Source organism: Cloeon dipterum, chromosome 3 (assembly GCF_949628265.1).
Source record: "Cloeon dipterum chromosome 3, ieCloDipt1.1, whole genome shotgun sequence".
Classification (NCBI taxonomy): domain Eukaryota; kingdom Metazoa; phylum Arthropoda; class Insecta; order Ephemeroptera; family Baetidae; genus Cloeon; species Cloeon dipterum.
In genome coordinates, this window is record NC_088788.1 from 1426429 (window position 1) to 1448663 (window position 22235).

The window sequence follows — 22235 nt, forward strand, 5'->3', positions numbered from 1 at the left end:
TTCCTGAGGGTCGAATTAGGTATACTGGATGTTTTTCCGTTAAAAAAGTCCAGCGCGATGTGAGAACTTATTTTTCCCGCCAAAACAATATGAATGCGAGATTTGCGCATGCGTCAGGGCTGGTTTGAGCACTTGCAGAGAGACCGCCTGTACGATCAAATCCAGCCAGCTCTGACGCATGCGCATTTCTCACATTTGTATTGTTTTGGCGGGAAATAATTTCGCAAAAATTCCATATTTTGTTTCCGCTAAAAGTGAAGAAAAAAACACAGCTATATCTGAGTTTGGCAAAGGAGTCACTCCCGTGAGTTGTCTCATGCTATACAGAGATAACGAAAGCTTATCTTTCAGAGCGCACACAAACACACACATGACGAACGGGGAGCAGTCGCGAGAGGATGGACGAGTCGTCGGCGGTTCGGACGGTGGACGTGGTGTCGGTGGGCATCGAGATCAACAATGTCACGCACCTGCACAAAATCAACCAACGAGAGACGTTGCAGGAGGTCATTGACCAGCTGAAATTCAACCTCGGCCTTCCGAAGGGCCAAATGTACGCGTTGCAGTTTGACAAACGCAACTGCTACGTTAACGAGAGCAACAGGTGAACAAAATTATTTAAAAAAAAAAATATTAATTTTTATTTTTGGGAAAAGACATCTTATTAAGGATGGAGACGTTTGCCACCTGGTTTACTCGCCCGAGGTGCTGGTTTCCACGATTCTGGGCCGCCTGAACGAGCGCTGGGCCATGGCAAAACTGCTCGACTTCGTGGGCGACGCCTCTCTGGTCCAGCAGCTTGAGCTGCAGGACGGCATCTCCAAACTGGTCACCATCCTGCAGGACGATGATCTTCTACCGGAGGTCAAAGAGCTCGCTTTTCAAGTGAGGTGGAAATTTCAAATATAAAATAATAAAGTTTTATGTTTTTTTTAATCTCTATTTGAAGGTGGTAGCCGAATTGTTCAAACAAGATAAGGTTCCTGTAGAATGGATGAAAGGCCGTCTTCTCAATAGGGTATAAAATCAATTTTTCTATTAAAAGACCGTCTTTGACGAACTTTCTGAGCCCACCAATCGATTCCTGAGGGTCGAATTAGGTTAAATGGATGTTTTTTCCGTTAAAAAAGTGCAGCGCGACGTGCGAATTTTTTTCCCGCCAAAACAATTTGAATGCGAGATGTGCGCATGCGTCAGAGCTGATTTGAGCACTTGCAGAGAGACCGCCTGTACGAATGACTTCTTTGTCAAGCTCTGACGCATGCGCACTTCTCGCATTTACATTGTTTTGGCGGGAAAAAAGTTCGCACGTTGCGCTGCACGTTTTGTTCGGAAAAAACATCCTTTTTACCTAATTCGACCCTCAGGAATCGTTTGGTGGGCTCAGAAACTTCGTTAAAGACCTTCTTTAACGACTTTTATTATCATTCAGGTAAGAATCCAAGTTTCGGGCGAGTTCAAATCATCAGACAAGACGCTGGCCGCGTGTCTGCGAATTTCGCTCGCACTTCTGGACGAGACGGGACGCCAGGCGGACGGAGAACAACAAGTCATCCTGGACAAGATCGTGTCCCACCTGGAGAGCGGGTCGCAGGAGGTCGTGGAGGCGGCCCTTGCCCTGTTGAACAAGCGCACTGCGTCGGAGGCGATTGAGAGGCGGAGTTTGCTCAGGGCGCGCGACCTGCTGGCCACTCGCTTGCAGGCGGCCGTCTGGCCAATCGACGCCCATTTTCAACAGCAGCTAACTGTTTTTCAGGTAAATTTAAGGAGAGTTAAAAGATCTCACTAAAAAATTGAAAAAATAAATGAAATTCATCAATTTTAATTTAAAAATAAAATTGTTTATTTAACTTTGAATAGTTCTTTATGCACTGACTAGAATTATTATAAGTCTCTTTTTTCCCTAAACCGAGAATTTCCCAATAAAAAAACCAAATTAATAAATAAAAACCCCTCAGTCACGCCTCACGTCTCGTTTGGTGCGGAAATTCGAGTGTCCCGCGAACGAGAGCGACGCCAAAGTGCGGCGCCGCCTGAGCACCCTGACGGCGACGAATGCGCCGAGCAAGGACAAGTTCGCGGAGACGACCCTTCGTCTGCTGGCCGAGTCGATGGATCAGGGTCAGGGCAACTACCAACCCAATCTGCTGTTGATCGACTGCCTGACGCACAGCGTCCGGCTCCAGCTGCACCAACTGTCCGACGACCTGCTGAAGCACCAACCCTTCCTCCACCTTTGCGAACAACTAATCAGATTACTGGTAAAATAGATGTTTTTTCTAAGGAATAAGGCTGATTTTCTGTCAGTTGGAAAATCTAGGCCTGTTGTCCAAGGAGACGCAAATGTTCCATCCAATCCTCTTCTGCGACCGAGCCTTCGAGGAAATGTTCTGCGCGTGCGTCCGCGCCCTCAACAAGACGTGCAAGGAGATGCGAGCTAAGGGTGAAGATGTGCCGAAAATCCTCACGGTTCATGGGAAAAAAATGCAAATGGCACTCAGGGAAACGCCTTTGATACCCGAAAAGTTTGAGGAGGCGATAAATAAAATTTCTTACAACCAGGTATTTTCAAAAAGACCGTATTTGACGAAGTTTCTGAGCCCATCAATCGATTCCTGAGGGTCGAGTTAGGTAAAATTGATATTTTTCTCGACCAAAAAGGTGCAGCGCAACGTGCGAACTTTTTTCCCGCCAAAACAATATGAATGCGAGAACTGCGCATGCGTGAGAGCTGGTTTGCGCATTTGCAGAGAGACCGCTTCTGTACGAATGACTTCTTTGTCACAACCAGCCAGCTCCCACGCAAGCGCACGTCTTGCAAATACGTAATTGTTTTGGCGGGAAAAAAAGTTCGCACATCGCGCTGCACCTTTTTGGTCGGGAAAAATATCAATTTTACCTAATTCGACCCTCAGGAATCAATTGGCGCGATCAGAAAATTCGTCAAAGACGGTCTTTAACAATTATTTTTAAATAAAAAAGGTGTGGGAGGCTTGGTTGGACGAAAACGAAGCGCAGCAGGAGCGAGCCTTCCGGCAGAAAGCGTCTTTTCTGGAGTTGCGCGAGGAGCTGCGGCCGCAGTACGAGGACATGGTCAAGATGCAGAGGCTCAGGGTCATGACCGCGGGCTGCAACCTCAGGAGATACGCCTCCAAAGTTCACAACTCACTCGTCCACGTAAATGAAATCGCCCTATTAATTAAAAATTAAAATGTAATAATTAAAATTCAGAGGAGCAATAAGGAGCGCGTGGTCAACATGAAATACAACGCGAATGGAAAGAGTTTCGTCATCGCTGACCCTGAGGAGGGCACTTTCAAAATCCACAAATCGCAGATCAAAAATGTCCTCACGGGACACAATTGTCCCCATGCCAAACAACGGTATTTAATCAAGACAATTATTTAATTTTTAAAATTAATTTTCATTTGCAGAGGGTCTAAAATCAGTCCTGAACTAGCCCTGTCCATCAATCTCACCAATGCCGATGTTGAATTCATTAATTTGAGCGCGAACAGTGCCAAAGAGCTGGATTACTGGAGCGACGGCATTAGAGCTTTGATGGGTATATTTTTTTTTTAATAAATCTAAATAAATAATTTCGTCCTGCTTATTTTCAGGTCAAAGCATGGTGAGCACGAGCTATAACAGCGAATTGCAGGACTTGCTGGACATGCACCTTAAAATTCACTTTCTTGGAATGGAAAATGTAGAATTTCCCGACGGTCCTGCCCCGCCTGTTCCAGAGACTCCCTCTTTCACCAATCAACTGGACATCAATGCATTTTAAATTGCACTATAATAGAAATTTATTTTAAATTCAAACTAGCAATCTTTTCCTTCTCAATAAAGAGGTATTTAAAAAAATATTTTCCGTATTTTCCAAGAGTAAAACAAAGAATTATCTCAGTTAATACTCAAAATTTTAATTAAAGCGCGTCTCTTTCAAATTGTAAGCACAAGTTAACACAGTATAACATATGAATTGAATGAAAGTGCAATTTCCGTTGTCACTAAATCACTGCACTGCTGCACGCCAGTCTTCTCTGCCGTATTGCTATTTTCACAGTCACTTCATGTGTAGTGGCAATTAGAGCACCCGGTAGTGGTAAAAGTTCATCACTGCGGTGCTGACATTCATGGTCAGTGCCAGAGAACACACGTAGAAGAATATCAAGCCAGTCAACGGGTACAGCAGCGCTTTCGTGCCCTGCAGAATTGGCAGACCTGCGAAAATTTAATTTTTAATTAATTTGTTCATTCAGTCGGTCGTCTTCGAATAGGCTTACAGTTGTAGCCGAGGAAAGTGATGTAGATGTAGTATCCCACCGCCAGCAAGTAGAGGGTGTTGCCGAAGAATAGGGACACGAACCAAGGCTGGGCTATGAAAACTGAAATTCATTCCGAAAATTAGGATTTTTTTATACATTTATTATTATTTGTGGCCCACCGTGGTAAAAGAGGAGCAGGACGACGTGCAGAATGAACAGGACGGGGAAGAAGGCGTTCAGGTGGACGTCAAAGGCGTAGCCCCACTCAACGTCTTGGTCTCTGCACGCAGGCTTCAGCAACCACCGGTTTGTTACGTACCTGAAATTTTTTCAATTAAACTCTTTTGAAAAATCGGTCGTGACCTGAGGAAGGTAGATAACCGGCAAGGGTGAATTATCGTTGCCAAATGTACTCGAAATTACTAAAAAAGGCATAAAAAAATCTGCCTCGGAGCGCATCTCAGGTCGGGGTACCCTGAAAAAGGTCGTCAGGGTACCCCAGGTCAAAGCCCCGTCCGAGACCTGTCTGATGAGCGGTCATGGCCCATGATCGGACAAACGGCCGAATTTTAATAAAAATAAAACCATTTTTTGAAATTTTCGGCTTTTCCCAAAACAATTGTATAAATTCTAAAAATGGTCCCATCTTGGAAAATCGAACACGGGTGGATGCTCCTCGCCAAGGGGCATCGGTTGGTGCCAGAATCATTACTCTCTGGTCCATATAGACAAAGGTACTAATTAAAAATTACTGAAAAAATATTAAAAATAAGCTTCGGAGCGGATCTCAGGTTGGGTTTCCCTGGAAAAGGTCATCAGGGGCAAAGCCCCGTCCGAGACCTGTCTGATAAGGGATCGAGGTCGATGCTCGGATAAACGGCCAAATTTAAATAAAAAAAAACATTTTTTAAAAATTTCGGCTTTTCCGAAATATTGGCTGAAGAAATTCGTAAAAATTCGAAAGATGGTCCGATTTTGAAAAATCAAACACGGGCAGACGCGTCTCACCAAGGGGCATCGATTGGTACTCGAATCGGTGCCGTTGGACCCATAGGGCCCCGCCTGGGCCCCGAAAACCAAAATTTGAAATGTCCCAAATCGCGTTTTTTTGACTTAAAAAATATATAACTCGGCTCCTATGGGGCGTAGAGTAGATAACCAAAGTTTATCAGACTCGCCGTGAAATTTCGCGTATTTTAGGCCCTTTTGCCGCCTCCGTCCGCCCCCACCACAGCTAACACCCCCAAAATCTACGCTATTTTAAAGTTTTCGGTTTTATTTTTTTTTTAAATTCACCTATGGGCCAGATTCAGTTACTGACTAAAAAAATACGCCTCCCTGCGACGAAACGCGTCGATTTCTTGGTTTTCACGCCAAAATTCGCAACTTTGCTGATTTTTTAACACAGGAAGATTCGGTCAAGAGGCCAATGGGCCGAAATTTACACAAAAATTACCAGAGGGCGGTGGCGACCACGAGGCCCACTCCGATGCAGTCGACCAGCACGACATACAGGAAGAATTTGAGGAATCCAAGGACGCCTAATCTTAACACCACAGCAAAACCAATGGAGGAAACTGCAATTATTATAAATCAATTAGTTTCCTTGTGATCAAAACATTCAACTAATTTTTACTTAAAAGCCAAAGGGCGAGGAGAACTAGGAAGGCAGGGTCGTCCCTGGCAAACTGAGCTTTGGTTTCTGAAACGAACGATTTTATTTTTATAAAATTTAATCTGGAACGTTTCGGAAAGCCTTACGTTTTCTATAGTGGAAATTTCTGTACACCTTTTGCGGCGAAACAAAGAGGTAAATCATTTGCCAAAAGGCGAACTCAAAATCCATTTGTTCGAAGCGAAGTATCCTCCTCAGGTACTTGTACCTTTTGGCAGCTGCACTCGTGCAATCCATCCTGCAATTACAAAAAATATTAATAAATTTTCTGTTTCCATTTTGAAAAGAATCAGTCACCTGCAAAATATTGGTAAAGGCAACGATTCCTGGGAGTCACTGCGAGCAAACATGTTGGTCAGAGCACCTGAACCTGGCAGCAAAAATTAAAATTAAATAAATGGGCGTGTAAAACGAAATTAAAAGTCAGTCTCGTGCAAACAGCTGACTGGGATTTTAAATAATAAATCTGTTATTTCACCATGAATGCGTCAAATTATGAATTAAATCTGTTTGTTTGAATTGTTTTTGTTGTGCGCACTCAATAATTGTTACAGAAAGATCGCCCGATTAGGAAAACAATAATAGAAAAGAATGTGGCACTTTACCAAAAATTTTGTTTCACCCTTTGTGGCGATTACTTTCGCTGCTTGAATTCCTGGAGTGTGAAGAAGGGTGGATCAATTTGCAAGGAGTATAATGTCATCGAAACCTGGTCTGAATCAGCACAACAATTTCGTTTTACGAGATTGATGATAACTCTGCACTTCTTGCGTTGTCGTTTCGTGTACATGCGAGCTTCCAAGACTGGCCGCCAGGCCGATCACGTCACATGATCGCATTTAAACCAATTTCGCGCGAAAGCCACGTTTGTAGGGGTTCACGTTATATTGAGCAATCGGTCTCAAATTTTCTGTGATTCTCTTATTTTATATTAAAAAAAAAAGATTTTTAATCATAAAATAAAGTATTTAGTACATAACATCTTGCAAGAAAATTATTTTGATTTAAAATTTCTCTTAAAAGTAGCGTCCTCGTGGAAATACGGATCCAACCAGTGGACCAGCGTTGACGGTTTTTCTTGATGAAAACAAAAACTAGACGACGCGAAGGGTGAGCTTGCCGGCCGCGACCTGGCAGCAAGGTCAGCCAAACAACCTGAAGGAACAAGTTTGAAAATTGCATGCATCTCACCGTCACGCGAGCTTTTGCAAAACGTGCAGCAAAATATACGTTTTCGCGTGCCAGGTGCGCCAGTAAACCTTCCTTTCGATCATAAATTTTTCAAAAGGTAATGCATGATGCAGGGAAAACCAACTCCAGCTCCATCCTGTCCGAACGTCGCTTGCGAAACCACTTTGTTTCACGAATGGTGCAGTGCATCATTCGTGCCATATTTTTGCAGTCTGCGCTGTTCACCAAAGTGACGCAAAACGGAAAATGCACATCAACCTGTCAAGTATCTCTCTGTTTATTATCATTTTTCACTGCGTCGCAGTATAAATTTCAGATCCAGGGGAAGGGAGGGGACAATGCTGACAATAATGCATCACAATCGTGAGAATAGGTGGAACATTTCTGTTCCACACTTCACACTGAAACCTCCAATCGCTCTGGTCTAACGGAAGAACAAGATACAAGATAGAAGCCAAAATGAGGATTTTGGTGCATTTATCGATAGTATTAGTGCTGATAACTGTGATGTATCAGGTGAGCCCTGACATGACCCTGATGTCAGTTTGCAAACAATTGCCAAATTTGTCAAGTTTGGAGTCGTTTTACTGGGTTTTGACCCACCGGAGCTCAAATTTTGTTACGAATATTTTTCACAACATAAGAAAATAATGTTTTTGGAAAGTTTTGCATGCCAAATTTTACTATATAGACAATTTTAAACGATTTTATAAGGTTTTGACATATTTAAGTGTGGTTTAAGAAGCCTAAAGTTGCATTTTTCGTGCTCATTTGATAGCCCCACAATGATCTGAAGCTTAGAAAAGAAAGTCAATCGTCTAAAACTCACAGCCCTCTATAGATGTCGTGATGTTGTCTGTTAATAAACCAATTTTAAAAATATTCAGTTCGTTCATTGCGGCGGTAGAAATTCTCAACAAAGAAAACGTTTTCTTTCAAAAGGTCAGGATTTTTTTTTAAAAAAAGTTTTCAATAAATAATCAGGTCAATGTTTAGGAAACCTGAAGCACTCGAGAAGAAATCAAATAATCAAGTGTTGTGGAGGTTCGAAATGTTCGGCATCTTTTATGCGTAAACCAAAACGACGTACGAGTGATTTCAAAACGAACACCACTCAGTATGAATTAATTGTGAATAAACGGCACGAAGCAAACTATTTAATTATTTTTATTTTAGAGAATATTTACAAACAGCTGTAACCAAAATCGACAGCATCGATTATGAAAATAAGGCCATCTCTGAGTCTGATTCAACCCCTTCTGAACCAAACCAAAATCCCATTGACACAGAAACATCTTCCTCTGATCAAGGCATCGCGTCCTCTGACACCACCATCACAACAGCTAAACCAATAAATGTAGGCACAAATCTATTAGTAGAGATCTTTCATTCTTAAATAATAATTGTTTTTAGGATGCTTGCGAACAGTCTCGATGCGCAACCTTCACGTTCATCGCAAACCAGGTTTCAATTAATCCTTCTTAAGAATTAAAATAAATGAGATCAACTTCCTTATTTTTATTAACAAATTATAAATAATTGTTTAATTGAAATAGCACTCCACAATAGTACACGCTATATATCGACACAATTAACACACTGGCATTAAATTTATTCAGGGCGAATCATCAGTGATCAGCGCAAGCACGAGTAAGAGAAAATTTATGCCATTGAAGAGTAGCCTAAATTTTTGCTTTTTAAATTTAGGCAAGATAATTGTTAAAAACGGAATGACGTTTCTGTTTTCGTCAGCAGCAGCGACTCAAGTTGACGCGGCAAAAAACTGCTTCTCGCGCAATTTGAATTTAATTTCTGTGCAGGACGCCTTGAAAATGAATCTTGTTCAAAAATTGCTTCAGGGTACGTGTTTTTTTCATTTCATTTTTATTTTATTTTTATAACGATTGAAAGATTTTGGCGCTGATTCTGCCGTCTGGACGATTGGCTCCAACGAAGGCAACATGTCTTGCCAAAATTACGATTTGAGTTTCGCCTGGTGCAACCCGAAAAGAGAAATTATCCTTCCCGCGATCATGCAGGAAATGAAGAGTTTGGAAATCGTTCAAAAAGGACTCACAACGTCCATGCTTAACGGGGCTGCCGTCTTGAAAACGTCAGATTCTAATTCACTGTTTCCTTTTTTGTGCGAGGTAAAGACACTCGATTAATTTTTTAAATTAATTTGTAAAATTAACACATTTAAATTTTAAATAAGCCAAAAGATGATTTTCAAGACTCTTGCCTCGCTCTTAAGTGCAACAAAGACGTATGCTTCGTATTAATTCTGAAGTGTATCCATTAATTTATTTTTGAATTTATAGAGCACATTATTTGACGCAAACGGGAATGTTAAGGGTAAATCATGAATCCTAGAAAAACCTAATTTTAACTCGGAAATAATGAAAAAAATAATATTCAAATCGCGAATTTATTTAAGAATGGCTACTCCTATAAATAGGCAATTAACAATTAAAACGGGCTAAACCGAAAAACATTTGGCAGCTATTGTTAAATTAATGCACAATCCTCTTTGAGCTAATTTATTCCCTTAATTTATTTATATTCAGATGGACAAAAGTATGGGAAATGGACACGCACCTGCGACAAATTGTACCTTTTCTCTGGCAAGCTTGTTAGTGTTAAATATCTGATAATTTTTGCAAAAACAATGATAAATTCCTTTTAATTCGCCTCAAAGGGCACTTGGCAGCAGAATTGGGACCTATGCTGCAGATTAGGAATGCGCCCGATTTGGTTTAGCTCTGCATCCGACTTTGAATGTTTAAGCAACTCGACTAAAGCGAACTGGACGCTAAACTGGAATTATTGGACGGCGGGACGCGCGATGGGCACCTGGGGAAGGTGGGCCTGGTGCCCAGGAGCCGTGATCCTGCCCGACTCGCTTTCCTGGGCTCCGGGGCAACCGGACAATAATCAGACCAACGAGAATTGCCTGCATTTGCAAGTGACGAAAAATTCGAGCGGAATACTTTTGTCGGACCGGAATTGCAGCCACAAATACGTCATCGCTTGCCAGGTGACATGAACGTTTTCTGTGTGTGAATTTGTTTGGAATTAGGATGTTTTAAGGGCGACGCGATGATGGCGTCCGACTGCAACAAGCCAAACTGTCCAATGGAGTGTTTTAAAAATGCAAGATTTTTCTTGTCTTTTAGGCTCATTTTTTAAAAATATTTTTAAAACGTCATAGGAATCGATTTTCACAAACGGAACATTAAATGGTTTGTGATTTGAGCCTAAATTTACTGAAAATTGTTTGAGCTTCTATTTAAGATCTGTTTGTTCACGGCCAGTGGAATGCCGGTTGTGGAAAGGATTTTCTGTTTTCGGCAGCAGCGGTGAGTTTTAATTTAAATATATATATTTTCTCTTTTAAAAACTATAACGATTAGTTGGATTGGTTGGGCGCGTGGAATTATTGCTGCTCTATTGGAATGAAACTGGCCTCGATTGAGGCTCTAGAGGAATTGAGTTGTCTCACGAACATGGTTGCGAAATATCCCAAAGCAGGTAGAATAATGAGATATTTCCAATTAAAATGAATTTGACACTTTGATAAACTCTTTTATCAGTCTACCCTGATCAATGTGGAAAGGATTTCTGGACATCTGGCACAAACCGCGGTTGTCCAGGCGCTCACTTCTGGTGTTCTGACGACGAAAAATTAAACAAGGAGGAAATAGCCAACTGGAAAAACGGGCAAATGCCCTCGGAGAGTGCTGATCAGTGCATTTTTATTAATTTGTCAAATTCGACTTTGAATGAGACTTATTTGGGCACTGATTCTTGTACCAAGCAAAAACAGTTTCTCTGTGAAGTGATATTTTACAATTTTTTTTTATTCCACATTTTAATGTTTTTCGTTTCTATGTCTCTCAGGCCTTGCAACCGGGCAATAAATCGGTGCAAATCGCGCGCTCTTGCTCGGAAATTTGGAATGTGACTGAAAATGAAGTGAATGATATAATTATGAATCCAAGCGGCGACGTCGTCAACCAAAGACGCAATCTCAAAGTGCGGCTACGCAAATTAATTTGAGTTATTTTTAAAATCCTGTCTTTTTTGCTTCGCAGTGTTATCTAAGGTGCTGCGGCAAAAAAGGACACGTTGTAAATATATTTCTTGAGTTCCCTTTTTTAAAATCAAATTAAATCTGATTATGGAAAAGATAAAAACCGGGTCGCTAGTGACGGATGAAATTTTGCGCAACTTGGAAGACTTGACGGCCGACGACCCGCAAGCCATGCAGGATGGCTTTCAAAATTTTGATTCCTGCACTTCCATTCGTAAGCTTATTACATGTGCAGAACACAATTTCAAATCATTATTTTTTTGCAGAGTCCACCGACGAGTGCCACCTGATGGCCCAGATGTTCCAGTGTGGAAAGAAAAATGATCCAGACCTTACTTTAGAACTCGTAACTGCCATCAAAGGAGACGCCACTGTGACTTTTAGAATTCTATTCATACAGAATTTTATCTTTTACTTTGTATTGATCAGGTTTCAGTAACTGCTGCAGGGGGAATTAAAACCGGCTATAGAGTATGTCCTGTGTATCCAGCAGCAAGTTGTGTACCAAATGTAATCTTGCTAATTTTAGACTAATTTACTGTAAGATTAACTAATGTTGATCTTGTAGCAAACATATATCGATGAACTTAAAAACACGGGATCATGTAATCAATTTACTTTTCTTTAACCAGACTCATTATAATTTTAAATTTTAATATTGAGATAATGGACAATCAAAGTATTTATCATAACTAAATATATTTTAATTGTAAATTATGTTAAAAATTGGATTCCCCGTCTTTTTAATAATCTCAACTGGTCCATATCCATCTTTTCTTTTCATCAGAATAATATGTATAAAAATATTCATCGGGATTGTATTAAAAAAATATGTTTCGCGTTCACGGCAAAATTTAAATGAAAGATCTAATTTTTATTTCAGCATTGGGGGGAGGTGTCATGACATCATCGACTGGCAAAAAATACTTTATGAAATATGTCTTTTATGAAGGAATTGTAAGTGATTCAAAATTCAAACAGTAAATAAACGCATTAAAATAATGTTATTTTTCTAATTTTAGAACGCCGCTCAAGCAGAAGCAATCTACTGCTGTGCTCTTGGCAGCCACCTTGTCACTTTCGAAAGCTTAGACGATTTCAACGCTTTTATGCAAAGCTGGCAAGGTGAAAAATTCTCCTGACATTTTGTTGATCAATTGGGAGCTGGAACGAATTAATATTATAGATGGTACACAACACTCTGCTATCCTTGGACCGACCTTCGACAACGGCGACGGCACCGACAGCTGGTGCTTGAACTTTAAAAAGATGCCTGTAGGAATGATCAAAGATGTCAACAAATTTTATCGCAACCAACTGTGGAACTCGACTATATTCTTCGGGCAAGCCTTAGACTTATACTCAGTTGCAAACGGAGGTGGGGCTCACCGAGTTATATGTGGCCCACTTCCCTACTAATTTATCTCAATTTTGATCAAATTATTCCAATCGTAGAAAACTTTTTCGATAATAATTGGATTCTAGACATTTTTCTATTATACGTGTGATTGATTTTGTGTTTGGTATAATATGATGTTTTGTTGCTTTTCAACAATATAAAAAATAGCTGTGTTCCTTATAATTACAGCTGCGGTTGTTGTTTGTATGACACAGATTATGTTTCAACTTAATTATAATTATTTTATGACTTTCATTTTGAGTCCTACCAAGATATGTTGTTTACTCTAATTCAAGTTTGAATGAATATAAATAAAGAACAAAATATTTTTGTTTGATTGCAAAAATTGGTCAATTATTAAAACACAAATGTCAGGGTAAAATAATCTAGCTGATGAATTTAGCATTATTCACGGCTATTATGTGCGTGTGAGGCGCGACCAGCGGCATGGCTCATTATGAATTATGAAATCACGCAGATTGTAGTGTGATATGGAACTAAAATATTTTAGAATACCCCAATTAGAATAGAATTTTGTAGTTTACATTAATGGCGTTAACACAAAGACACTCCTGAACCACGGCGGAGTAAAAATGGCGAATTACAATAATAATAATTGTGCTTAAATCCTGGCGAAATCCATTTTTCATCATGCAAACATTAGAATATACCGAGGACCGGATAATTGCAGCTTATCCACGTTTGCTCTTAACCGCGATTGATCGTGTCATCTACAGAAGAAGTTTCCGAAAAACACACATCAACCCTCTCACATTTGACCGGTTTTTAAACTGGACAAATGTTACTTGCTGTCCCGAACAGGAACACAACCCTGGCCTCCTATATATATGAGGCAAAATAACTACTGTCATATTATTTGTATTATATATGATTTTCCAAATAAAGCCGATCGCTTTATATTGCCGTTGAATGAATTTTTTGGAAAATATTATTACGCATTGGGAAAAGTAATGGAAAAATTGGTGCTTCCAATTACGGGATGCAACAAAATAATAATAATATACTATATTCGTATATTCTGATTATTCTAATATTTTTAATAAGAACTCTACAACGCCCATTTTTTGATCACAAAATTGTTCGGGAACACAGTACAGTATGACACCAATAGTTCGTCACACATATAGCAGGACGTTCAGAGTTTCGCACTTCATACTGAAAACTGCCACTGTTTTAACAGCAGCTCTTTTTCAACATACAAGTCAAAATGAGGATTTTGGTGCTTTCAACAATCATATCAGTGCTAATAATTGTGAATTATCAGGTGAGCCTATTGATTAGAACAATTATTTTCTGGGTAAAATGTAAATATACGTTGTGAGATGTGGTCATAGTGAATGTACCAAATTTATAAAATTTAGTTCGTACTTTGCGGCGGAAGAAGTCCTCAATTAAGAAAACGTTTAAATCCAAAAGGTCAGGGTTTGATCTAAAAAAGGGTTTGGTTTTGAAATACAAACTGGTCTCACGTTTAGAAAACCTGAAGCACTCGAGACGACCTTATATAATCAAGTGTTGTGGAGGTTCAAAATGTTCGGCATCTTTTATGCGTAATCCACTGCGACGTACGAGTGTATTCAAAACGAACACCACTCACCTTGAAACATCCAAAACTCAGTATGAATACCTTGTGAATGAGAAAAATGAAGCAATCTATTTAATATTATATTGATTTTCAGAGGTCTTTTTCAAACAACTAAAGCCACAGATTTCCGCAGTGCTTTAGAGCACACAAATTATGAAAATACGACAATCTCTGAAATTGATACAACCGTCTTCAAATCAAACACGGCCTTCTCTAAATCAGATACTTCCCCCTCTGAACCAAAACAAAATCCCATTGACACAGAAACCTTTTCCTCTACTCAAGGCATCACGTCATCAGAGACTACCGCCACGATTTTAAAAAGTGACACGACTAAATTTATTGCACCTTGTACGTAAATTAAATTTACGAACCACGAATATATTTCTGACGTATTCAACAGCTCGGACGAAAGCAGAATCAACCACAGACTCACCTACAAGCACCTCACCAGCAGCAGAAGCGAAAACAACCCTGACCACTGCTGCGACAACCACAAATTTGGTCAACCCAACTGCAACATATTCCACCACCACCACCACAACCACAACAACAGCTAAACTAATAAATGTAGGATCAAATTTATTTGCAGAAAGGCTTTTTTTAAATAAAAAAAAAAACGGTTTTTAGCTCGCTTGCGAACAGTCTCGGTGCGCAAACTTCACCTTCATCGCAAATCAGGTTTCAAATCTTTAAAAAAATTCAAAGAAGCGTTTAATCGAAATAGCACTTCCATAATAAAACGTTATGTATATATCCACAAATTTAACACGTATTTATTCAGGGCGTATCATCAGTGATCAGCGCAAGCACGAGTAAGAGGAAAATTCTACCTTTGATGGTTTCTAAAATTTTGTACTTTTGAAATCAGGCAAGCTAATTATTAGAAACGGAATGACGTTTCTGTTTTCATCTGCAGCAGCGACTCAAGTTGACGCGGCAAAGAACTGCTTTTCGCGCAATTTGAATTTAATTTCTGTGCAGGACGTCTTGAAAATGAATCTTGTTCAAAAATTGCTTCAAGGTGTGTATTTTTCATTTCATTTTTATTTTATTTTTATAACGATTCAAAGATTTTGGCGCTGCTTCTACCGTCTGGACGAGTGGCTCGAACGAAGGCAACATGTCGTGCCAAAATTACGATTTGAGTTTCGCTTGGTGCAACCAAAAAAGAGAAAACGTCATTCCAGCGATCAAGCAAAAAATTAACAGTTTGGAAATTGTTCAAAAAGGACTCACGGCGTCCATGCTTAACGGGGCTGCCGTCTTGAAAACGTCAGATTCTAATTCACTGTTTCCTTTTTTGTGCGAGGTAAAGACACTCGATTAATTTTTAAAATTAATATATTTTTGAAAAACTGATAAATTAGCCAAAAGGTGATTTTCAAGACTCTTGCCTCGCTCTTAAGTGCAACAAAGTCGTATGTTTCGTATTAATTCCGACGTGTATCCATTAATTTATTTTGGAATTTATAGAGCACATTCTTTGACGCAAACGGGAATATTAAGGGTAAATTGTGAACCTAGAAAATAACGTATTTTATAAAAGAAAAAAAATGAAAAATGTTAAATATAAAATTTATGTTACATTGGCTACTCCTACAAATATAGTAAATTAATAATAACGATCTAAATCGAATAACTTTTTGCAGCTATTATATAAAAAATTAATGCACAATCCTTTTTTAGCTAATTTATTCCCTTAAATTATATATATTCAGATGGAGAAAAGTATGAGAAATGGACACGCACCTGCGACATATTGTTCCTTTTTTCTGGCAAGCTTGTTAGTGTAAAATATTTGTTTTTATTGCAAAAATAATAATAAATTCTTTATAAATCCTCAAAGGGCACTTGGCAGCAAAATTGGGACTTTTGTTGCAGATTAGGAATGCATCCTATTTGGTTTAGCTCTGCGTCCGATTTCGAGTGTTTGAGCAACATAACCAAAGCGAACTGGACGCTAAACTATAATTATTGGACGGCGGGACGCGCGATGGGCACCTGGGGAAGGTGGGCCTGGTGTCCAGGGGCCATCGACCTGCCCGACTCTCTTTCGTGGGCTCCGGGACAACCGGACAATAATCAGACCAACGAGAATTGCCTTCATTTGCAAGTGACGAAAAATGCGAGCGGAATAATTTTGTCAGACCGGAACTGCAGCCTCAAGTACGTCATGGCTTGCCAGGTGGGACGACATTTTTCTGTCCACGTTAATGTATTTTGCTAACATAAAAATTCTGGATGGTTTCAAGGGTGACGCGTTGATGGCGTCCAATTGCAACAAGCCAAACTGTCCGAAGGAGTGTAGTAGAAATGCAAGATTTTCCTTGTCTAAATTAGGGCTCATATTTTTAAAAATATTTTTAAAACGTCATAGGAATCGATTTTCAAAAATGGCGTATTAAATGGTTAGTGATTTGAGCCAAATTTGAGTAAAAATAAATTAGAGCTTCGTCTTTTAGATCTATTTATTCACGGCCAGTGGAATGCCGGTTGTGGCAAAGATTATCTGTTTTCATCTCCTACTGTGAATTTTTATTTTAAATTTTATATTTTCTGTTTTATAAATTATAACGATTAGTTGGATTGGTTGGGCGCGTGGAATTATTGCTGCTCCATTGGAATGAAACTGGCCTCGATTGAGGCTCTTGAGGAATTGAGTTGTCTCACGAATATGGTTGCGAAATATCCCAGAGCAGGTAGAATTAGAATAATGATAATTCCAACCATTGAAACGAGTATTTGAATTTCAAACTTTTATGAACTCTTTTATCAGTCTACCCTGATCAATGTGGAAGGGATTTCTGGACATCTGGCACAAATAGAGGTTGTCCAGGAGCTCACGTTTGGTGTTCTGACGACGAAAAATTAAACAAGGAGGAAATAGCAAACTGGAAAAACGGGAAAATGCCCTCGGAGAGTGCTGATCAGTGCATTTTCATTAATTTGTCAAATTCAACTTTGAGTGAGACCTATTTAGGTGCTGACTCTTGTAACAAGCAAAAACAGTTTCTCTGTGAAGTGATATTTTACAATTTTTTTTTATTCCACATTTTAATGTTTGTCGTTTCTGTGTCTTCAGGCCTTGCAACCGGGAAATAAATCGGTTCAAATCGCGCGCTCTTGCTCGGAAATTTGGAATGTGACAGAAAATGAAGTGAATGATATTATCATGAATCCAAGCGGCGACGTCGTCAACCAAACACGCAATCTCAAAGTGCGGCTACGCAAATTTTTTAAATCGTGTCTATATTTTTGCTTCGCAGTGTTATCTAAGGTGCTGCGGGAAAAAGGGGAACGTGGTAAATATATTTCTTGAGTTTACTTTTTACAAATCAAATTATATCTGATTATGGAAAAGATAAAAAACGGGTCACTGGTGACGGATGAAATTTTGCGCAACTTGGAGGACTTGACGGCCGATGACCCGCAAGCAATGCAGAATAGCTTTGAAAAATTTGATTCCTGCACTTCCATTCGTAAGCATTATTTGTGCAAACACAATTGCAAATTATTATTTTTTGCAGAGTCCACTGACGAATGCAACACGATGGCCCAGATGTTCCAATGTGGAAAGAAAAATGATCCAGACCTGACTTTCGGTCTCGTAACTGCCATCAAAGGAGACGCCACTGTGATTTTTAGATTTCTATATTGAGACAGAATTATATATTTTAATTTGTATTCGCCAGGTTTCAGTAACTGCTACAGGGGGAATTAAAACCGGCAATAGAGTATGTCCTCTTTATCTAGCAGCAAGTTGTGTACCAAACGTAATCTTACTAAATTTAGACTAATTTACGGTAAGATTTACTAATATTTTTCTTGTAGCAAGCAAATATTGATGAACTAAAAACCACGGGAAAATGTAATCAATTTACTTTTCTTTCATCAGACGTATAATTTTAAGTTTTGATATTGCGACAATGGAAAGTCAAAGTTTTTATCATAATTAAATATATTTTAATTTTAAATTATATTAAAAGGTTCCCCGTCTTTGTAATAATCTCTCAATTGGTACATATACATACATTTTCTTTACATCAGAATATTTTATATATATTAAAGGATTTATCGTGATTGTATTAAAAAATATATGTTTCCCGCTCAGGGCAAAATTGAAATGTAACGTCAAACTGTTATTTCAGCTTTGGGGGGAGGAGTCTTGTTACCATCGAATGGCAAAAAATACTTTATGAAATATATCTTAGGAATTGTAAGTAATTCGGAAATTAAATAAATGCATCAAAATAACATTATTTTTCTAAATTTAGATGGACTTTCAAGCAGAAGCAGACTACTGCTGCAAACTTGGCAGCCACCTTGCAATTTTCGAAAGCTTAGCGGATTTCAACGCTTTTATGCCTAGCTGGCAAGGTAAAAAATTCTCTTGACATATTGTTGATCAATTCGGAGCTGGAACGAATATCACAGATGCTAACGGCGACTTGACTTTCATTGGAGCGACTTTCGACAACGGCGATGGCACCGACAGCTGGTGCTTGAACTTTAAGAAGCTGCCAGCAGGATTGATCACAGATATCAACACATTTTATCGCAACCAGCAGTGGAACTCGACTTTTCTATTTTTGAATCATAACGGTGCATTAAGAATAGTTCCGACAGGAATTGGGGCTCACCGAGTTTTATGTGGCCCACTTCCCTACTAATTTATCTGAATTTTGATTAAATTATTCCAATCGTAGAAAACCTTTTCGATAATTATTGGATTCTAGACATTTTTCTATTATATGTGTGATTGATTTTGTGTTTGGTATTATATGATGTTTTTTTGCTTGGCAACAAAATAATAAAAAAATGCTGAGTGCCTTAAAATTACAACTGTTTGTTGTTTGTATGACACGGATTATGTTTCAACATAATTTAAATGATTTTATGACTTTCATTTTGAGTCCTACCAAGAAATGTTGTTTACTGTAATTCTAGTTTGAATAAATATAAATATAGAACAAGCGCTTCGCACTTGAATTCGGGGTCGGGGGCGAACTCGGATTCGCCCCCAAACCCGATCGCGGGCGGCGACCACCAGGCGGGGGCGCGCTGGAAACGCCGAGAAAACCGGCGCGGGGGCGACATCGTGGCGGTCACCCTGAGAAAGGTCGCCGTGGTGGTTGGGGGGTTGTGCGCCCCGGCGAGACGCTTCCGGGGAGGGTTCGCGCGCGAAAATCGCTTCACCGGTCCAATTGTTAGACGGCAAAAACCGAGGCGCTCCGTTCGAGGGTTACAGGTCGGGGGACCCTGAGAAAGGTCGGCCGGTTGCGTCAGGTTAAAGTGCTTGGTGAGCACTTTCGAATGAGGGCTCGTGGTCGACGCTGCGGCGAATACTCGAATTTTGGCAAAATAATGAATTAAAATGTGTCTTCGCGCTGGGCGAAACGCTGCACCACTCGCGAGACTTCAAAACGCACTTTTATGCACTCTTAGTGAGACGAAGGAAGCGAAATGAATCGTTGCCGCCGGTTAAATGGCGTAGTAAAAGTGCTCAGGGTGGGCTACCTGATGAAGGTTGGTGGTTTGAAATGTGGGTAGCCACCGCAATGCAGCGTCAAACATGCTAAAAAAAACGCCAAAAACGCAATTAAATTCGGCCTGGGAATCGATCTCTCAGGTCGGGGGACCCTGAGAAAGGTCGTTTGGGCCCACCAGGTTAAAGTGCTCGGCGGGCACTTTCGAATGAGGGTTCGCGGTCGACGCTGCGGCGAATACTCGAATTTTGGCAAAAATCAAACCTCCTGCCGTGCACGCGTTTTGCACACCAAAAACCGAAAATCCGTTATAAAATAAATTTGGGCAGAGCTAGACAGCTGAAAATTCGGTTTCAGACACGCGCGCACGCACTCGTGTGTGTCCGATGGTCAAATTCGATGTTCAGCGCCCGGCGGCTCCACGGCGCCGCCGCGCGTATTCTCAGCCTGGCCATTATTTGCGTGCACGGCAAAACGCGGATTTTCAATGCTCCGCCGTAATTCGCCTATGGCCCGGATTTCCGCCAAAATCGGTTTGCAGGCACTGTTCGCCGATTAGAAGGGTATAGTATAGCAGTCGCGGCCGAAAACATTTTTTGCTGCCCGAAAACCCGAATTCAAATTCCCATGTTAAGCTTATGGGAGGCGAAAAACCCGAAAAACCGTTCCGCGCCGCGCGCCAAATGCTACTCCTCCGCGGTTGTTCATCCGATCAGGTCGTATTTGGTCTTAAAATGTTCGCAGATAAATTACCCATCGCTTCTAGAGCGTTTTGCAAGAAATCTTGCTCAGGACCGGAGATATACCTGCCGAAAGGTACTCAGGGAACAAATGAGCAAATTTGCCCGTTTAATATCTTTTTCGCTATGGGGCGGAAAAACAGGGGAAAAAATAGACTCGTCTTGACCTCCCTTAGGTAGCCAAAGGGTTTTGAGGGTGATCTAGCCTCATCATCCCTCTTCCACCCCGCGTATCGCAGCGTAACGATAAAAATCACTTTTGTTATTTCTGCAACTTATTTCCAAAACTTTATTTGAAAAACTACCCCAAACTACCTCTTTTACCTCTTATAGAGAGTGACAAAATTAAATATAAAATAGACAAAACAGAAATTTCGTTGATTTTTACCAGTAAAAAATATCACCGAGAAAGTAGAAAGGCTAATGGGGGTTGGTATGCGATCCAGTTAACCCCCAGAAACCTATCAGCTATCTAGAGGAGGTAGAAACGATATACAGTTTTGGCAATAGGGTTTCAAGTAAGGAGACACACCTCACCATTTGAAAAGCATTCTAATTTCGCAGCCACTTTTTTCCCAGAGTCAATTGTGGCTTCAACTGAATCCTAAGGAATTGAGTTCATGCATTGGCAGCGAGCGTCGTGCACCCGAATAGTATGGACATGGAAAAGATCGCATGTAAAACCGTCTCAAACAAATCATCATCCGTCTGCCATCTTGGTCTAGGCGCTCACAAACCCATGAAAGACGCAAAGCAACCGTCTCTAGCTGGGAACGCACCTCAAATGGTACCAAAAATTTTTTTGTGTTTACCAGAAGACAAAATTTTAATTCCCAACTTGCATGTTAAGATGAGACCTCTAACGCTGATCAGCTTATCTTCACGGACGTCATCGTCCAGGAAAAAACATTTTGTCTACGATTCTACCCTGAAGTGAGCACTGGAAGGACAATGTGCACGTACGACACAAACGGATCTGGCATTTGCAGTGTACGCTTTATTCGCTTATTTTTTGTCGCTCCTTAAAATTAATTTACAAATTTTAGCAAGAGGGACACGCCGGCGACCCCCTCACCATCACTGAATCGGACGGAGTGGAGACCCAAATTGGAATCGCCAGCTTTGGTCCATCCTCTGATGTAGATGGCTGCGAAACGGAATATCCTAACAGTTCACCTTGGCTGGATCTATTTTTTGTCTGGATCAGTCGATATCCGCCCTTAAAACCGTTATATGGAATAAATCAAATAATCTGCATTTCAAACTTTTGACTTTCTAACTGCTTCTAAAATAAAGAGCAAAAAATATAGCTGTTGCTCTAAATTCCGTGTGGCAAGTCTCGTGATTTTTTAACCGTCCATTTTATCATTTAAAATTGAGATATAAAACATTATAATTGTTTAACAAACGTCATAATGTAGTAATTTGTGATTATAAGCTCTAATATTTTTAAAGAGACTTGCCGAAACAATAATAGGCCCTTATTTCCAATTGGTATAATTGACAAAAAGTAGCTGATTTTTGAAAAACCTGTCAATTCGATCACATCGTCTTTCAGAACAGCAAAAATGATATAAATTTAACCCAATTTTAATGCTAATGATAATTATGTGACTTTTATTCTTATTACCAAAAATCTTATTAAATTATTAATTTACAGACTCCAAGCATGCGTTCATTTTAGGTAAACAAGTTGCCGCAGGAAGGCAATAAACCAAACACATACTTTCATATTAAAATCTCGCCGTGTCGCGTACGCCTTGCATTGGGA

General features: G+C 40.0%; 5 protein-coding genes and 2 long non-coding RNA genes across 7 annotated transcripts; 6 read left to right on the plus strand and 1 right to left on the minus strand.

Moving 5' to 3' along the window:
• The first annotated feature begins 377 nt into the window (after positions 1-377).
• On the plus strand, positions 378-3827 carry LOC135940706 (engulfment and cell motility protein 3-like). The gene is made up of 10 exons (XM_065485706.1): positions 378-604; positions 657-885; positions 950-1018; positions 1433-1756; positions 1959-2261; positions 2308-2562; positions 2983-3177; positions 3232-3383; positions 3435-3565; positions 3621-3827. Exons 1-10 carry the CDS (start codon positions 399-401, stop codon positions 3788-3790), a joined length of 2034 nt encoding a protein of 677 aa, XP_065341778.1. The 5' UTR covers positions 378-398; the 3' UTR covers positions 3791-3827.
• A 74-nt stretch (positions 3828-3901) lies between these two features.
• Positions 3902-6735, minus strand: Unc50 (Unc50 RNA binding protein). Its single transcript, XM_065485321.1, has 8 exons — positions 6552-6735; positions 6244-6316; positions 6033-6184; positions 5908-5973; positions 5728-5848; positions 4451-4590; positions 4290-4391; positions 3902-4227 (listed from the first exon to the last, which is right to left on the minus strand). Exons 2-8 carry the CDS (start codon positions 6294-6296, stop codon positions 4091-4093), a joined length of 771 nt encoding a protein of 256 aa, XP_065341393.1. The 5' UTR covers positions 6297-6316; positions 6552-6735; the 3' UTR covers positions 3902-4090.
• A 777-nt stretch (positions 6736-7512) lies between these two features.
• LOC135940508 (uncharacterized) lies at positions 7513-14997 on the plus strand. The gene is made up of 5 exons (XR_010574884.1): positions 7513-7653; positions 8025-8079; positions 8134-8254; positions 8314-8494; positions 14866-14997. It is a non-coding gene; the product is annotated as an uncharacterized LOC135940508 (long non-coding RNA).
• On the plus strand, positions 8854-10326 carry LOC135938974 (uncharacterized). The gene is made up of 7 exons (XM_065483058.1): positions 8854-8997; positions 9049-9287; positions 9353-9403; positions 9459-9492; positions 9705-9769; positions 9836-10174; positions 10228-10326. Exons 1-7 carry the CDS (start codon positions 8868-8870, stop codon positions 10324-10326), a joined length of 957 nt encoding a protein of 318 aa, XP_065339130.1. The 5' UTR covers positions 8854-8867.
• On the plus strand, positions 10345-12934 carry LOC135940506 (uncharacterized). The gene is made up of 12 exons (XM_065485430.1): positions 10345-10379; positions 10432-10496; positions 10551-10668; positions 10731-11172; positions 11232-11267; positions 11327-11444; positions 11497-11603; positions 11660-11740; positions 11799-11835; positions 12114-12187; positions 12253-12355; positions 12417-12934. The coding sequence occupies exons 4-12, from the start codon at positions 11128-11130 to the stop codon at positions 12647-12649; spliced, it is 834 nt and encodes a 277-aa protein (XP_065341502.1). The 5' UTR covers positions 10345-10379; positions 10432-10496; positions 10551-10668; positions 10731-11127; the 3' UTR covers positions 12650-12934.
• Positions 14998-15436: 439 nt separating the features above from the next.
• On the plus strand, positions 15437-16022 carry LOC135940509 (uncharacterized). Its single transcript, XR_010574885.1, has 4 exons — positions 15437-15547; positions 15606-15656; positions 15712-15745; positions 15957-16022. It is a non-coding gene; the product is annotated as an uncharacterized LOC135940509 (long non-coding RNA).
• Positions 16023-16231: 209 nt separating this feature from the next.
• LOC135940771 (uncharacterized) lies at positions 16232-19010 on the plus strand. The gene is made up of 12 exons (XM_065485814.1): positions 16232-16423; positions 16820-16937; positions 17015-17259; positions 17321-17455; positions 17505-17540; positions 17600-17717; positions 17766-17872; positions 17931-18011; positions 18070-18106; positions 18387-18454; positions 18513-18615; positions 18673-19010. The coding sequence occupies exons 1-12, from the start codon at positions 16232-16234 to the stop codon at positions 18906-18908; spliced, it is 1476 nt and encodes a 491-aa protein (XP_065341886.1). The 3' UTR covers positions 18909-19010.
• The last annotated feature ends 3225 nt before the right edge of the window (positions 19011-22235 follow it).